This window comes from Gastrolobium bilobum, unplaced genomic scaffold, assembly GCF_033153095.1.
Source record: "Gastrolobium bilobum isolate Gb01-03AN ecotype WA unplaced genomic scaffold, APGP_CSIRO_Gbil_v1 utg4340, whole genome shotgun sequence".
Classification (NCBI taxonomy): Eukaryota; Viridiplantae; Streptophyta; class Magnoliopsida; order Fabales; family Fabaceae; genus Gastrolobium; species Gastrolobium bilobum.
Window position 1 is genome coordinate 29025 of NW_026896972.1, and position 15031 is coordinate 44055.

General features: G+C 35.1%; 1 protein-coding gene across 6 annotated transcripts; it reads left to right on the forward strand.

Annotated features, from left to right (window-relative positions):
* The first annotated feature begins 1226 nt into the window (after nt 1-1226).
* LOC133303132 (uncharacterized) lies at nt 1227-11920 on the forward strand. 6 transcript variants are annotated; one of them, XM_061503010.1, is made up of 10 exons: nt 1227-1364; nt 2592-2748; nt 2827-2961; nt 4049-4117; nt 5432-5461; nt 6202-6234; nt 9782-9852; nt 10567-10648; nt 11303-11395; nt 11534-11920. In XM_061503010.1, exons 3-10 carry the CDS (start codon nt 2830-2832, stop codon nt 11594-11596), a joined length of 573 nt encoding a protein of 190 aa, XP_061358994.1. In that variant the 5' UTR covers nt 1227-1364; nt 2592-2748; nt 2827-2829; the 3' UTR covers nt 11597-11920. The 6 variants fall into 6 exon arrangements, with proteins under 6 accessions (XP_061358994.1, XP_061358993.1, XP_061358997.1 ...); XM_061503009.1 differs by having other exon boundaries at nt 2592-2746; nt 2813-2961; XM_061503013.1 differs by having other exon boundaries at nt 2592-2746; nt 11537-11920.
* Nucleotides 11921-15031: the final 3111 nt, after the last annotated feature.

Sequence of the window (15031 nt, forward strand, 5' to 3'; positions counted from 1 at the left end):
TTATCTCTTATAATATAAAAAACATTAATTAATATTTTTCCTGTAACATGAGATAAACTTATCTCATACAATCCAAAATAATGTCGTTTTTAGATTTTGAAAAAATAAATAAATGGTATTTTAATATAGGGATTACTGTTTCTCATATTATAAGAAATAACTTTATCTCTTATACATGCATAAAAATATGTAGGGACCATATTTTTTTCTTTCTTTTCTTTTCATATGTCTCACACACTTTTATATGTATAGAAAATAAATTCATCTCTTACAACATAAGAAATATTAATTCCTTTAATAAAGGATTTATTGTTTATCATATTATAGGAGATAAATCTATCTTCTACACAAACATAAAAGTATGTGGAGACCCATATTTTTTATTTCTCTCTCTTCTATGCATATGAGTCTCACACACTTTTATATATATATATATATATATATATATATATATATATATATATATATATATATAAGATATAAATTTATCTTCTATAACATAGAAATATTAAAGACTTAATAAAATTATTAAAATACCTTAAAAAATGTTATACTTAACCTCCAAAAAAAAAATGTTATACTTACTACTTATTTTTCTTACTATCTCTTACTACTAAATCTTAACTATTGATTTCCTAACAGTTATAATTTATTGCAAATTAATAATTAATTAATAAATATGACCCCATAAATTATAACCGTTTGATTGACGGAAATCAACGGTTAAGATTTGACAGTAACAAGTAGTAAGAAAAATAAGTAATAACTATAACCTCTCCTAAATACTTTTTTTTTTTTTCCAGAGCCCCCAAAATTGACATAAATTTGAAATTTTACGAGACTAAGTTTATCTCATGCATAGAAACGATTTTTCCTATGTAAAATGACGAAAAATACTACTTTCAATTTACGTGAGGTAATTATCTTACGTTATATCGCTTTCAAACTTTCATCCACTCTTTTTTTTTATCCTTTAATAATGATTACTCTAAAGGGCCGTTTGGTACACGGATTTTTTTTGGATTTCTGGAAAATTGAATTTTTTTAAATTTTAAATTTTCAAATATTATCGTAAATTGAATATAAAAATTATATTTTTGAAAATCGAGATTTACGGACAAATAAAAATTTCTCCTATACCACACGCCCCCGAAACAAAAACAAAATGAGAGTAACATTCCCCAAAATGATTTAATACAATGGGTAATCACCCGCTCCGTGGTGGATCCACGCAGATGCGAAAATCTTTACGTCCATAATTGTGTTCTTCTTAATATCGTTGAGCACACCGTCTTCTCAAAAGAACATCCACATTTTCAGAGTGTTAGCATCGGCGCCTCTGCTTCTACTTAATCACTATAAAGGTTAGGAGTTTGTCTTTTTTCAATTTCATTTCCACTATAAATGGTTCTACACAGAGAGAGAGAGAGAGAGAGAGAGAGAGAGAGAGAGAGAGAGAGAGAGAGAGAGAGAGAGAGAGAGAGAGAGAGAGAGAGAGAGAGGAATAGTTTGGTTTGTTTGTGTTGGTTTGAGGTGAATGTAGTAGCTTAACTTTCGTGGACAAATTGGGGATAAAAAGATAGAAGGGGATGTAATGCTAAGATGAACAAGGGAAAGCAGGAACCCTAGCTTTCAAACGAGGATAGAAAACGGTCATTTATAAAATGTTTATGTCGAATCTTGTCTTGCATTTTAACTGTAAGTCCATAAGCCAAAGCCAACGTTAGTAATTACAATTAATCAACTTTATCTTTGATTTATTCTTTTTTTTATTGGAAAGATTACAAACGATTCATAGCTTCGATACTAATCGGGGGCAGATTCCGGAATTAAGGCTTTAAATCCCTCCCAAAGATGGTATTGAGGAGGCTCAAACACATATCCTCACCCCCCACATGCTCAGATTCCTAGATTCCTAGCGCCAACTAAGCTATCACCATTTGGTTTTTTTTTTTTATATTCTTTAATTGTAGTTATGCTATATATTGGAATAATGGGATTTATCAGAACTCTTCAACTTAACTATTATCAGTTTTTTTGAACCAATTGTCACTTTTTGGGACTTGGGACAGTGGGGGAGATTGTTGAACATGCTTTTCTTTAAAGTTGAACTGGAAATGAAATATTTCTTTAATGTACATTTTTTCAACTATAACTGTTGTAGAAAACCTGCAAGCTGGTATGAGTTTCCCTTCTTAGTTGCACTTGCTGCCACTAATAGCACCCAATAGTCTCATGTCTTATGTTTCGCACCTTGTGGATCATGTAATTGCGTGTCAAATATTCCAACTAGTCTTCTCCCCATGCGAATATATCCTTTAAAATCAATAGCCTAATGACATTGCTGCTCAATTATTCTCAACTGTAATGAAATAATTAAGAGACTGTGGTGCATGGTTGACATACAGTGTGCAGTAGTCTCCCTAGTGATTATGGTTAAATTAGTAAACAAAATTCCAAAATCTGCTTCATAATGTATGTAAATGGGTGTCAAATGCTTGTAATTTTGAGCATATTCCCATATCCTGTCTCTTCTTTTCTAGCTCATATGTTAATCTAGCTTTCTGATTTTACAATGCTATATGTTTCAGTTTGCTGCATTATTGTTTTTTATCACAGTAGGATGAAAAACATCTATTGGTGAAAAACGAAAATTCAGCCCTTCAAAGAAAGACTAAAGAATTTCAGAGGAACTTATTGCACGTGATTGTCATTTACATATTTGCTTCTGACACTTGAATCACATGTGTGAGCTTCACCTTCCATCTGCTTTTATTTTGGTGACTGTTCTGTTTCTGATCACTCTTCATAGTCATTGATTCTCAGGCAATGGACAAAAGGACTGAACTTGGTGCCGGTGCATCATCATCACCTTCTACTGGAACCGGATCCAGGTTCTCCAATTTGAACAAGTCCTTCAAGTTTGCTCTCCGTTCTTTGCTCACTTCATGCTCAAAGGAGGTACACTCCATTGTTCTTTCTTATCTCTCTTCTCATGGCTGCTTTTAATTTTGGATTCACGGAAAAACTGAGTGGGGGAACAATAGTTATGTAAAAAATTTTAACTTTTTATCTCTGCATGCTGTTGCCAATAATTTTTTTTAATAACTGTGAGTTGAGGAACTGAATATCTCTATCATTCTAAGTTTTTAAGTTAATAAATAGAACTATAGAAGCATACTTTGTAATTTATTTCTTTTCATTAGAAATGCCAACAACTGATTTGTATTTCATGCTCATATTCTTATAACATTATTATTATTGTAATCTTAAGCACTTTGACGGGGAAGGGGAGGGACTACTACTATTCAACCCAAGGGGAATTGAGAAATGGGGATATGGGTAATCAAATTCCCCATCATATAACCACAGCTCCCTGGTAAAGACCGGGATCAAGTGATCAACCGGTATTGTCTTTTTTTCCCCCCATGTATTGGTCCCCTTCAAATTTGTAGATAGACACATGCACTATCTCTGTTCCTAGTGTGCCACACCCTCCTTATGCATTAATCTTATAATTATAATGTGGAGTAGTTGGTGAGGAGTTCAGATTGTTGCTTTTTCAATAAACTAGATGACATTAGCAATTATAAAGCTAGGCCAAAAGAAGCAATTGAAGATAGGAAGAGATTGGAATTTTGAATACAAAATGAGGAATGTCTTGAATAATACCAGCCGACTCATGTATTAAAGATGACAACTTGGTAATTCACATCTCAATTGTGCAGTATCACTCCGTGTACTTTTTAATTGTAGAAGATATTACCCAGATTTATGTAACTAGTTCAGACTGGATGCTTTTGCTCTAAAAAGACAGCCTTGACATATCTACACTGCGATACTGGCTTTATAGGAAATAATGGTTGAGTTATCTTTCACCCATTTTGAGATAGCAAACCTCATTTTCTTATGGATCGAGTTTGACTGCTCAACTACAAGTCTGAAATTATGTTAATATTTTGCAATTAACAAATAGACACATTTTCAGTTAGATTCAACCTTTAAATGGCTATGTATTGATACCATGTTTATGTTTTGATTTTAAAAGGAATTTTATAAAGCATTTTCAAGTTTCACCAACACTGAAAAAGAATTGCTTCATCTGCTATTTCTTCAGGTATGATCTCTTGATATTAATTTTTCATATTAGAAATATATTTCTGAATGTTGAGTTTTAGCAAAAAAGAAAAAGAAAAAAAATATTCCAGTAAGTTTGACCTATATCCAGTTTTCTAAATCAACTATGTGTTTTGAAATCAGGGCAGTGATACCCCTGATATTAATGATTTGCTTTACACTGATTCTCATGTGGGAGCTTTTACTGATGATCTATGTCAATGTTAATCTTGAAAATTTTGTGGTCCTCCGTTGTAGTTAGAAATTATACATTTATATTCCTCAACAACTTAACACTAAATAGGTTCTAAGGTGGTGTTGATGATTGATTATATCAACAGGAGGTCAAGTTAAAGAAACCGTCTTTACATATGAATTAAATAAAATGAACAAGGCATTAACTGTGATTACTTAGGAACATCTATTTTGATACGAAATTTAAGCTGTTTAAAGACATTTGTTGGTATCAAGCCTCTCCCTTTTAACTTGTCAAGAAAACTATATCACGAGCCAACTATTCCAAAATTTTAAGCTGTTGGGTGAGGACATGTGAATGGTTTTCTATCTAATACGTCCCCTCACTCAAAAGTCCTTTGGGTTTGAAGTGCATACAATGCATAAGACCACCTTATCTAGTACTGAAATTTAACTTATATTCAGAAGAATAGAGGCTCTAATACCAACTCGAGGATGGTATTATAATACAAGATTACACAATCAAATCCCTAAATCATTGGGATTTATACACCTATTTACAGCATCTATTGTCCTAATTACAAAAGGAATCAATGAGTATTACTAGCAAATCAAGCTATATCAACACTGTGTATCATTCCTCTTATCTCAGCTGAATACGTATACATTCCTTTCTTCTATATTTCTGTTAAGAACCTTGAGGTCACCACCCCAAAAGCTAGCTCAAAGGGTGGGAGTGCCCAAGTCCTTATAAACTCCACATTAGTTGCACATACAATCAATGTGAGACTATATATCTCAACACGCCCCCTCACACGAGAGCCCTTTGGGCTTGAAGCGTGGACAATGCAACAGGTCCAGCCTACCTGTGCTAAGAAACTCCACAAGAGAAAGTGGGGGGCGGCGAGGCTCTGATACCATGTTAAGAACCTTGAGGTCACCACCCCAAAAGCTAGCTCAAAGGGTGGGAGTGCCCAAGTCCTTATAAACTCCACATTAGTTGCACATACAACCAATGTAGGACTATATATCTCAACAATTTCAAAGGCTAGGTGTCAAGAAATGCTTCAAGTTTCTTTTAGTTGTTTGCTAATTTCCTTTTATGTATCAAACCTTTCAGGTCGTTACTTCTTTGCACGAAAATATAGAGGTACGTTTGTTATAACTGTTGATGTCGGTAATGTCAGATATAGAATCCATTCCATTTCTAGATGCATCTCACAACAATTGAGGATGTTATCTAAATAGTACTTTTGATGTTTTTACTTTCAGTTCCTTTTTCTTAAGCTAAAAAGCCTGATGCCAATTTCACCATTTCAGATACTTTGTACCCACCTCTGTTTTCTATGGTTTAGTAAACTAAATTATATTCTTGAAATGTGTTAGGGACCAAATATTAAATACATGCAATGGAAGTTCATAAGAATACCTTAACCTAATTCAGTTTATTCCTTTAGGAACTTCGGGGCCTGTTTGTTGGACATTTTAGATATAGAGGAATATTTTTTTAAAGCAAACTGTTTTGGGTAGTTCTATTATTTCCAAACTAAAACTGAAATGGTTTCTTTTTGAAAATCATTCTGAATAGTTATGCAATGTTTGTTTAATATTTTTCTTTTGTTTTCTTTTCTTTTTTTCTCAAATGATGAGCTCTTGAATACTGTGCAATTTTATTATCTTTCTTTATCTTCTCTCCCTCTCTCTCTCTCTCTCTCACACACACACACATGCTCACACACAGGAACAGAGACAAACAGATAGAAAACACTAACTTAATTGCTTATCTCCCGTAACTATATTTATATACACATTAGAAGAATTTTAGCACCTAAGAATGTTATTATTATGATAAAAAAGTGTAAATTCTAAATGCACTGTCAATTTTTACAGGATGAGTTTGAAGCAATCTGTCTTCAAACACAGGTATCACTTCACTATTGTCTCTGTCGTTTTATTCTAACATTTCAAACTTTTTTTGAAGACTTTTGTATCTAGGTTGCTCAACCTTGACATAGTGCAATTAACTTAAAGGGAGAATTTTTTGTTGTTTTATTGTATATGGATCTTTAGATTGTATTATAAAAGCATGAGCTACAAATACACCATGAATTTCTTGCGGGATATACAGGTCGAAAGCAAGCCCTGAAAGTATGGGATACACAATTGGAAGCTGAAATAATAGGGGATATACAGCATCTGAAAAATATTAGGGATTCTTGTCAACTTTTTACTTTATTCCAAACTAGTTGGGGTCGGCGGTCAATGAACAAAAAAAAAAAAAAAACAGATTGCAGATGAAAAATAAATAAATATAGGGAAAAAGGACTGTCTGGAACATTAAAAAAAAAAAAATCTACCCCTCCACAATGCTAGTGGGTTTTCTCCATTTCGTCGACAGACCGTACGTCAATCTATTTCCTACTTTATTAAGTCTATTTTTTTTACTTTCCCCCAAGTATATTTTGGTCATCTCTTCCTTTCTTTGTGCCATGTTCTTGGTAACAAATTTTTGTTGTTATTGGAATATCTAGGGGTTTTCGAAGAATATGCCCAAACCATTTCAATCTATGTTTCTCTCATCTTTTCTTCAATTGTATTTATCTAAAATATCTTCATTTCTTACCTTATTCATCCCTGTATGATCACATATCCACCTTAATTTCTCATTTCAGCTACTCCTAATCTATGCTCATTTTCTTTTGTATTGATCGACACTTTACTTCTTATAGCATTACAGGCCTTACCGATGTTTATAAAATTTTCCTTTTAGCCTAAGATGGGTTTTGCGCACACAAAAACATGATAAACTATGTCATTTCATCTAACTTGTTCTGATTCTATGGCTTACATTTCACAATCTCTCCCCTTTTTTTCCAATGTTGATCCCAAATATCTAAATGCAGTTTTCTTGGCTACCTCTTGTCCTAGCATATTCACTGTTTCTTGACCTCTTTCTCTTGTTGTGGCGAACTCACACTTCACGTATTCTGTCTTACTTCGACTTAACATAAATCCTTTAGGCTCCAATGATCTTCTCCATAACTCTAGTTTAGTGTTATCATCAGCCTTGATCCCATCAATAAGCACAATATTATTTACAAATAACATACACCCTGCCGCCTCGTGTTTGATATTTTTGTTAGCTCATCCATAACTAGGGCTAAAAGATAAGGACTCCAAGCAAACCCTTGGCTAAACCTATTGTGATTGGAAAGTATCTTGATGTGTCATTGCAAGCCTTTACACGTGTAGTAACACCATCATACATGTCCTTGATTGTCTCTACATACTTTGAAGGTACTTTTTTTTTTTCTAGAGAACCCACCACATAACCTTTCTTGAGACTCTATCATACGTTGTCTTGAGATCAATAAACTATCATATCAAGAAGATAGCCTCCATGGTAGGTCTTCTCAGCATAAATCCAAATTGATTTACAGAGAGACCTTGGTTTTTATTCTTAATCGATGCTCAAAAACTCTCTACCACAACTTCATTGTATGACTCATAAGCTTAATACCTCTATAGTTGGAATAGTTCTAGATACCCACCTTGTTCTTGTAGATAGGCAGAAGCGTAGTCTTCATTCATTAGACATCTTATTAGTTTAGAGAATCTTGTTAAAAAGATTGGTCAACCAACTTATTGTCATATCCCATAAGCACCTCCACACTCCATTAGGTCCCAAAGCTTTACTAATCTTCATCTGCTTTAATGCCTCCTTAATTTCATGCGCTCTAATTCTATGCACAAACCTTCTGTTTAAGTCATCAAATGTGTTCTCTAAACCCACCTCACTTCCGTTGTTCTCCCCATTAAAAGCTTGTTAAAATAGTTCGTCATCCTTCTTTAACTTTAGCATCTCTTATTAGAAGTTTTTTATTTTCATCCTTAATGCATCTAACTCGGGTCGGGTCTTTACTTTTCTTGTCCCTTATCTTTAAAACCTATAGAGACATTTTCTCCTTCTTTGCTCCCAAGTATTTTGTATATATCGAAGAAAACTTTGCTTCTAACCTCTTGCATTGCTTTCTTGGCATTTTTTCTAGCCAATCTAAACTTTTGTAAATTCGCTTCGTTAGGACATTTATGCAAACAGTTGAGATATTTTCTTTTTTGTTTGACTTCCTTCTGCACCTCTTCATTACACCACCAAGTTTTTTTTCTTTGATGTTTGTTCCCTTTACTTTTCCTTAATACCCCTGTTGCCACTCGCTCGATACAATTAGACATTTCGTTCCACATCATATTTGCTTCTCTATGTAGTTGTCACGGTCCTTCTTGAAGCACTTTTTCCATAAAATTTGTTAATTTTTCGTCATATAACTTCCACCATCATATTATGGAGTTCTGAGTTATGATTAAGATTAGTGGAAATCAAAGGGGCAACTTAAAAAATTTCAGTATAATGCTTTAATTTGAATAAGGTTCCTCTGAAGTGAGTTTTTTTTTTTAAAGTGAGTAATTAAAGGTGTATCATTCATCCCTTGATTCGATCTAAAATGAATTATGATCTTAACCCTCTAAAATTTAAAGGTGGATACACTTTTACTTTCTCACTTTAGATATGAACTCACTTTAATGGAGCTCTTATCCTATTATTCATACTTGAATAAACCATTGGAATTGTGGAAAATACAATTAAAATAATATGGACATGTTATTGCAGTTTGGAATTATACATTTTTCTTAATCAAATTCTTACAATATATGGAATCAAATGAAATTAATAATTTAGGAGAATCTCATCTTATTCTTGTGCTTGTTTTCAAGAATACTTTTATAATTAAAGTTGCAAACATTCAAATACCACTCACTCACTGGTAATAGTTGAAATAATTAATACTAAAATAAACAAATAAAACAATTGATCAAAATGAATAGAAATTTTTGTTATTTTAATTAAATCTGCCCATAACTCAATTTGAAAATTCCAATTAAGAAATTTTAGAACTTGCTGAGTTGGTTAAGCAATCAAACCTTTTTAACTCTATTTGAGTTTTAACGACCAGTTCTCTACAAGTTAAGCTTTTGCTTTGGAGATATTCTTTTTAAAATCTTTTGCAGTTCCTACGGAGTCATAGGACCATTCACAGTTACACCCACATCCTTTAACTCAAATGAAAGTATTGAACACTTTTTTATAACTTAACAGAGGCCAGAGAGGGGGAGGCCTGGGTAGGGAAAGTTGTCAGCAGGCCAACAAGAAATTTTAGATTTGCATCATGGCAGATGGCACATTTGGGATTTGGATATAAGAATTATTGTTACATGATTGGCAGGGATTAGGTTTGGAAACAAGTATGTAGTTTCTCCATTTTCTTTTTTCGCCTTGACATCTGCATTAGATGTGAAATATGCAGGCTATGATGCTCTTACGGTCTTACTCTCTGCATAAGACATACAGGCAGCAGTTGCAATTCTACTGTATCCTAGTTAGTCTGTCATTTGAAGCTCATCTTTCATGTAGGTTGGAGCCACTCTTGATGCTGTAGAGGAAATTGTGGAAGAGCAAGATCTTGATCTCTTGGTTTCAAATAGGTATTATATGATTTTGCCAAAGAGCATTTTAAATAGTCTATTATAGGATGTGAGATAGTTATATTAAAAAAGAAAATCCTTCATGTTGGCCTTCAAAGTAACACTTAATGAAGCTTACGGTTGCCTTTGATGTATATTAAGGACAGTACTAACAAAACAGTACAGCACAAATGATTGAGTCACGGGACAATCATAGGACTAAAACATTTGTGATATCTATGGATATAATAGAACAAAATTTATTATAACGCCCTTTATGTTGTGCGTTGTTTTGCGTATAATAAAGTTTGGATAATGAAGGGGTAGGGGTTATTTGTCTTTTCTTCTCTTTATTCTGCGGACAATATTTTGTAACCTAGTTTAATGGGTAACAAAAATTTCGAGATTTGTGTTGTCCCTTGAGTTGCTTTTTGTTCGATACTTATACTATTCTAACAATCAGACAAAGTACAACTTTTTTTATGCTGTGTTGTTCCTTATATTCTAGCAAATTATACGACCCTAGGTCTTAAACCTCATGAGGTTCACTTTCGTTAGTCTCTTTTTTATCTATGTTGATAGAGGTTTGCCTTCAGATTAAACTTTGGAACCTATGATGATTATTTCATAACACTATTTATTCAATTTGCCTGCTTATGGTGGTATTTATTGGTAATTGCAATTACGATATGTTGATTATTTGAACTCAATAGAGAAGCATTGATACAACTGCAGGAGTAATATAATGGATGTTGCTGAGAATCTGTCTACAGCAAAGAAGAATGAAATCCAACACTTAATGCATATGGTGCAATTGGTAGGTGTACTACTACTACCTTAGTGCATCCTGATCAAATTATGCTAAAAGTGGACTAGAAAACAAATACTTTCTTACTCATTGGTTGAAGGGATTGTACGTTTTGAGTCTTTTTACACATTTTCATACTCCTTTTCCTTTTTGGTTATCCTGTCTTAACCCACATAAAAGGACAAAATACTCTTTCCTCTCAGTGGTTGTTTCACTATTTTCATATTATCTCCTCTCTCCAATGGGGGATTTATTCTATTACTCTCAAATTGGAATAGCCATATTTTACCGTCCTCGGATTTATGGACTCCAGAAAAAAGTATTCACTTTGCTATGGTCCATGTCGAGCTATTTCTTGCAGCATAACAGTGCTGGTCTTTGTTCACAACCCCTCTACATACAACACGTGTTGAAAGGCTTGTGAATATAAATCACTTTATTATGCACTACAAATTGAAATCATATACAAATGTATATTTAGCTGAAATGGTGATGTCTTGAACTCGGAATAAACTGCGATTTATATTTTGCCAGGCCACAAAAACATGACTGATTGAAAAGAATTGAGGCTTGCCTTAGGCCCTTAAGTAATAGGCACTGGTCATTTCTTTTTTGTCTTCTGACCTTGTATTCCATTTCTCTTATCACCGTGTCAATTGTTAGGGAGAGAAACGTAATCAAATGCTTCGCACCCAATTGCAACGCCTTAGGGAAGGTAGTCAAGTCTTATCTGGTTCTTCACAGGCTGTTGAGAAGGTGAAAGTTTTCTTGACTTCCTTCTCTGAAATCATTCAATTGGTCAAAAGGTTATAATTTGATATCTTGTTATTAATTTGAGGTTTTCTTTTGGCTGACATGATCATCTTTATTCTGTTTGCATCTATGCATAAATAGCAGCTCAGAAGCATGAATATAAATTATGGGGCCAACAACGGTGATGGGATCCGTGATGTATAACAAGTCGAGCACACATGCTCTCCTGTAAATTAACAAAGATTCATCCTCTGGTGGATCATTCCCATGCTTTCATGTTGTTGCAGTTCTGAAAATTCAAATATTCACTAGGCAATCTTAACAATGTACCTTTGTATAGTTTCATTATTAGGTTTTCAACACTTTCTGTGTTTTAAAGTTCAGTGAAAAGCAAAGTAGCTTTTGTTTTTTCGTAAGCTTTGTACGTATGTGACACTCACTACATTTGGTCTTCTTTAAATGAGCCTTGTGAAATCGTGGCAGTGTATGATGATATGGATTCCTAGTTCATCCTTACAAACGGGTTGAATTGATCGAAACATAAATTATGGTTCCAATTTGAATATTATTCAGTTATGGTTTTATTATAAATATAACTTGTTAAAACTATCAAATTATCGCTTGAAGGTTTCGCCGAGTCAATCCCTGGTTCGATTTTTGTTAGGGTCAAATGTAAGTTTTAATGAATTAACACAAGGAAAATATTTACGCGCAAGAACACGTGACAAATGACAACAGGGTTAAGAAGAAGGTGGAGCATCTTTTGATTTGGGAGTGGTAACCTTTTATTTTAAATTTCATTGCCAGAAGAACAAGAGGACACACGAGATTAACATTACAAGCAACAACAAATTATTTAGCATAGTCAATGGATACATTTTGTGATACTATATTTTCCTAGGGAAACTATTTTGGTTCCATTTAAATTTTGTTTGAAGTGCTCTTTAAACATTGCAAATCCCATATGCTGAAAACTAGAGCTATCATTTAACTCTGGTCTCAAGCCATTGAGAGCATGAATTACTAGATCAAGATCATCAATAGGATGATGGCAAATAAGAGCAAGTTCATTAGCAATTGCCTTAATAGAGTGAAGGTAATTGCTCCTTGTGAAGGTACTAAGATGATCCTTTAGCAACATTATGCAGGATTGGGACCAACAGGTAAAGGCTCGTTTGAGTCTAAACCATGATTGCAAAGGCATCGTCATCAGTTCACAAGAACCAAGAGTAGTGTGATTGGTTTTGGCGTACCCAATAGGAATAGCCACGGTATCAACACCTTCACTGATTTTGGCATCGATCTAGCCAACGAGGAGAGAGCGAAACTGTTTGTACTAGGCAGGATAATTTTTGCCATTAAGTTTGATAGTAGATGAACAACATTAAAATGAACAGATCTTTTGGATCATAAGAGGGAGTTTTGTTGGGTGAGGTGGAGAAGGCCATTGGATCAAGTAGAGACTTCTAATGCTGTAAAATTTAATTACACAACATTACGTAAAGATTATGGGAATATAGTTTCTCATGTTGTATGATATAAAATTTTGTCTCATGCACACACAAAATATTGAGTGGATCTCACTCAATTTTTTGTGTGTGCATGAGATAATTTTGTCTTATGCAATATAAATATATGTATATATATATATATATATATATATATATATATATATATATATATATATATATGAGGTTGGATCCTTTGATACCAGTATTAAATTTAAAGTTTGACACCTTATCTGAGAGTCGTTAGATCAAAAAAGATCAATGGTGTCACATGCTTACAAATCAGAGTCGTTGATCTTTTTTGATCTAACGGCTCTCAGATGAGGTGTCAAATTTTAAATTTGACACCGATGTCAAATGATCCTACCCCATATATATATATATATATGTTATGGACCCATATAAGGGGCCCATTAAGTGATAGGCCCAAAAAGGGGCAATTCAAGATCTGAATCAATTGTAATCACGAATAGATATCCATCAAGGATACTAATCCTAATACGACAACATAGCAAGCAGGTCTGGGCCCTTACCACAGGCACCAAAGGCCCATCCACGCTACCCACAGGTAACCTCTATAAATACAAGGTAAACCCTAAAGGTACGGTACGCTCTCTCTTACTGTTATGTTGTCACTATGCGCACGCACACACCCCATTGGCTAACGCCGTTATAGTATTCTGTGCATAGTGATTTGTTTGACTCAAGGGTATCTCCTTGATAGATACCTTGGAGAGGGCACTAGATCCAAAAGTAACATACCAGCCTATTGGGCTGGATATCTCTGTCCCAAGGACAGAACATTGGCGCCGTCTGTGGGGAATTCTTCTCTGAATTTGAAGTTTCCACTAATCTGACGAACGATGGAAATCAAAACAAGGAGCAGCAGCCAGCAGCCACCCCAAAACCAGAACCAACCGCTGGATCCAGTTCTGGAAGAGGCAAATCAGCCTCAACACCAGCTAGGAACCGATGTGGATTATGATCACGTCCATGTCAAGGAAGATGTCTCAGACACCGCTTCCACTCCAGCACGTTGTGATAGGGGTCCTGATCCAATCATGGCTCCAGTAAGGAACAACCCTCCCCAGCACCCTGGGGATCTTGCTTTGCGTATTGCCCAGTCAGCCGATCCAGATACTCGGTTGGCTCAAAATGCATTTGCTTCGATTATCTAGCGAATGGAAGAGTTGGAAAATCGCAATAACCTCCAGCGGCAACAAGATTTCCAAACAATACGATAGGAAAGTACCAGGGGAATGCGAGACCTGGAACAACGATTAATGGGGTTAACTGGAAGAAATGAAGGCCAGGATGCCAATGGCCGGGAAGGAAATCGGAACTCGGTTCATCAGAATCGGGTTATAGAGATGGAAAACCGTGAAAGGCCTAATCCGGCGAACACGACAAATCCGAACTGGGAAAACCAGGTTTTAGAGGGACAAAACACTCCTCTGCAGCCCATGATCCAAGACGCTTCAACAGAGGCAAATGGGAAAAGACACCAGGATGGAACTTGTCCTCGCCCTGATGAACAGATAGTTAGAGGGCGGGTGGAGTCAGGTGCCTACAGAAGAAAATACAGCAGCGGGCAGTATAACAACATCCCCTTCATTGGGGAGATTTTGAATGCACCCTTCCCAGAAGACTTTGATTTGGCACGACTCCGAAATATGATGGAAGTCAAGACCCACAGTTCCATATTTATGCTTTCGATACGGACATGTACATCCGAGGAATAGACGAGCCTCTTATATCTCGGATATTTGCCATATCCCTGACGGAGGCTGCACAGGCATGGTTCTCTACCTTACCTGCTAACTCCATTGGGTCTTTTGAGGAATTTGGGAAAAAGTTCCTCTTAAACTTTGCAACAAGTAAGAAACACCAGAAGTCCGAGTTCTCACTTGGAAAGATACATCAACAACCCAGAGAAACCCTCCAGAGATACCTCAATTGGTTCAAGGACGCTGCATTGCAGGTGCCGGGTTTGCAAGAGAATGTCCACGTACATCTCATTGTGGCTGGTTTGGATGGTACATCCAGGCTAGCCAAGTCGGTCTATAAGGACCCGGTGAAGACGTTGGAAGAGTTCAGAACTCGTTCGAAAAAATACCTTGAGCTTGAGCAA

Bases quoted from the DNA above. Each gene is read 5' to 3' on its own strand.
- LOC133303132 (XM_061503010.1), top strand. From the start codon at position 2,830: ATGGACAAAAGGACTGAACTTGGTGCCGGTGCATCATCATCACCTTCT. The intron at 2,962-4,048 runs GTACACTCCATT...TGATTTTAAAAG, and splicing joins TCACTTCATGCTCAAAGGAG to GAATTTTATAAAGCATTTTC. The intron at 5,462-6,201 runs GTACGTTTGTTA...CAATTTTTACAG, and splicing joins CTTTGCACGAAAATATAGAG to GATGAGTTTGAAGCAATCTG.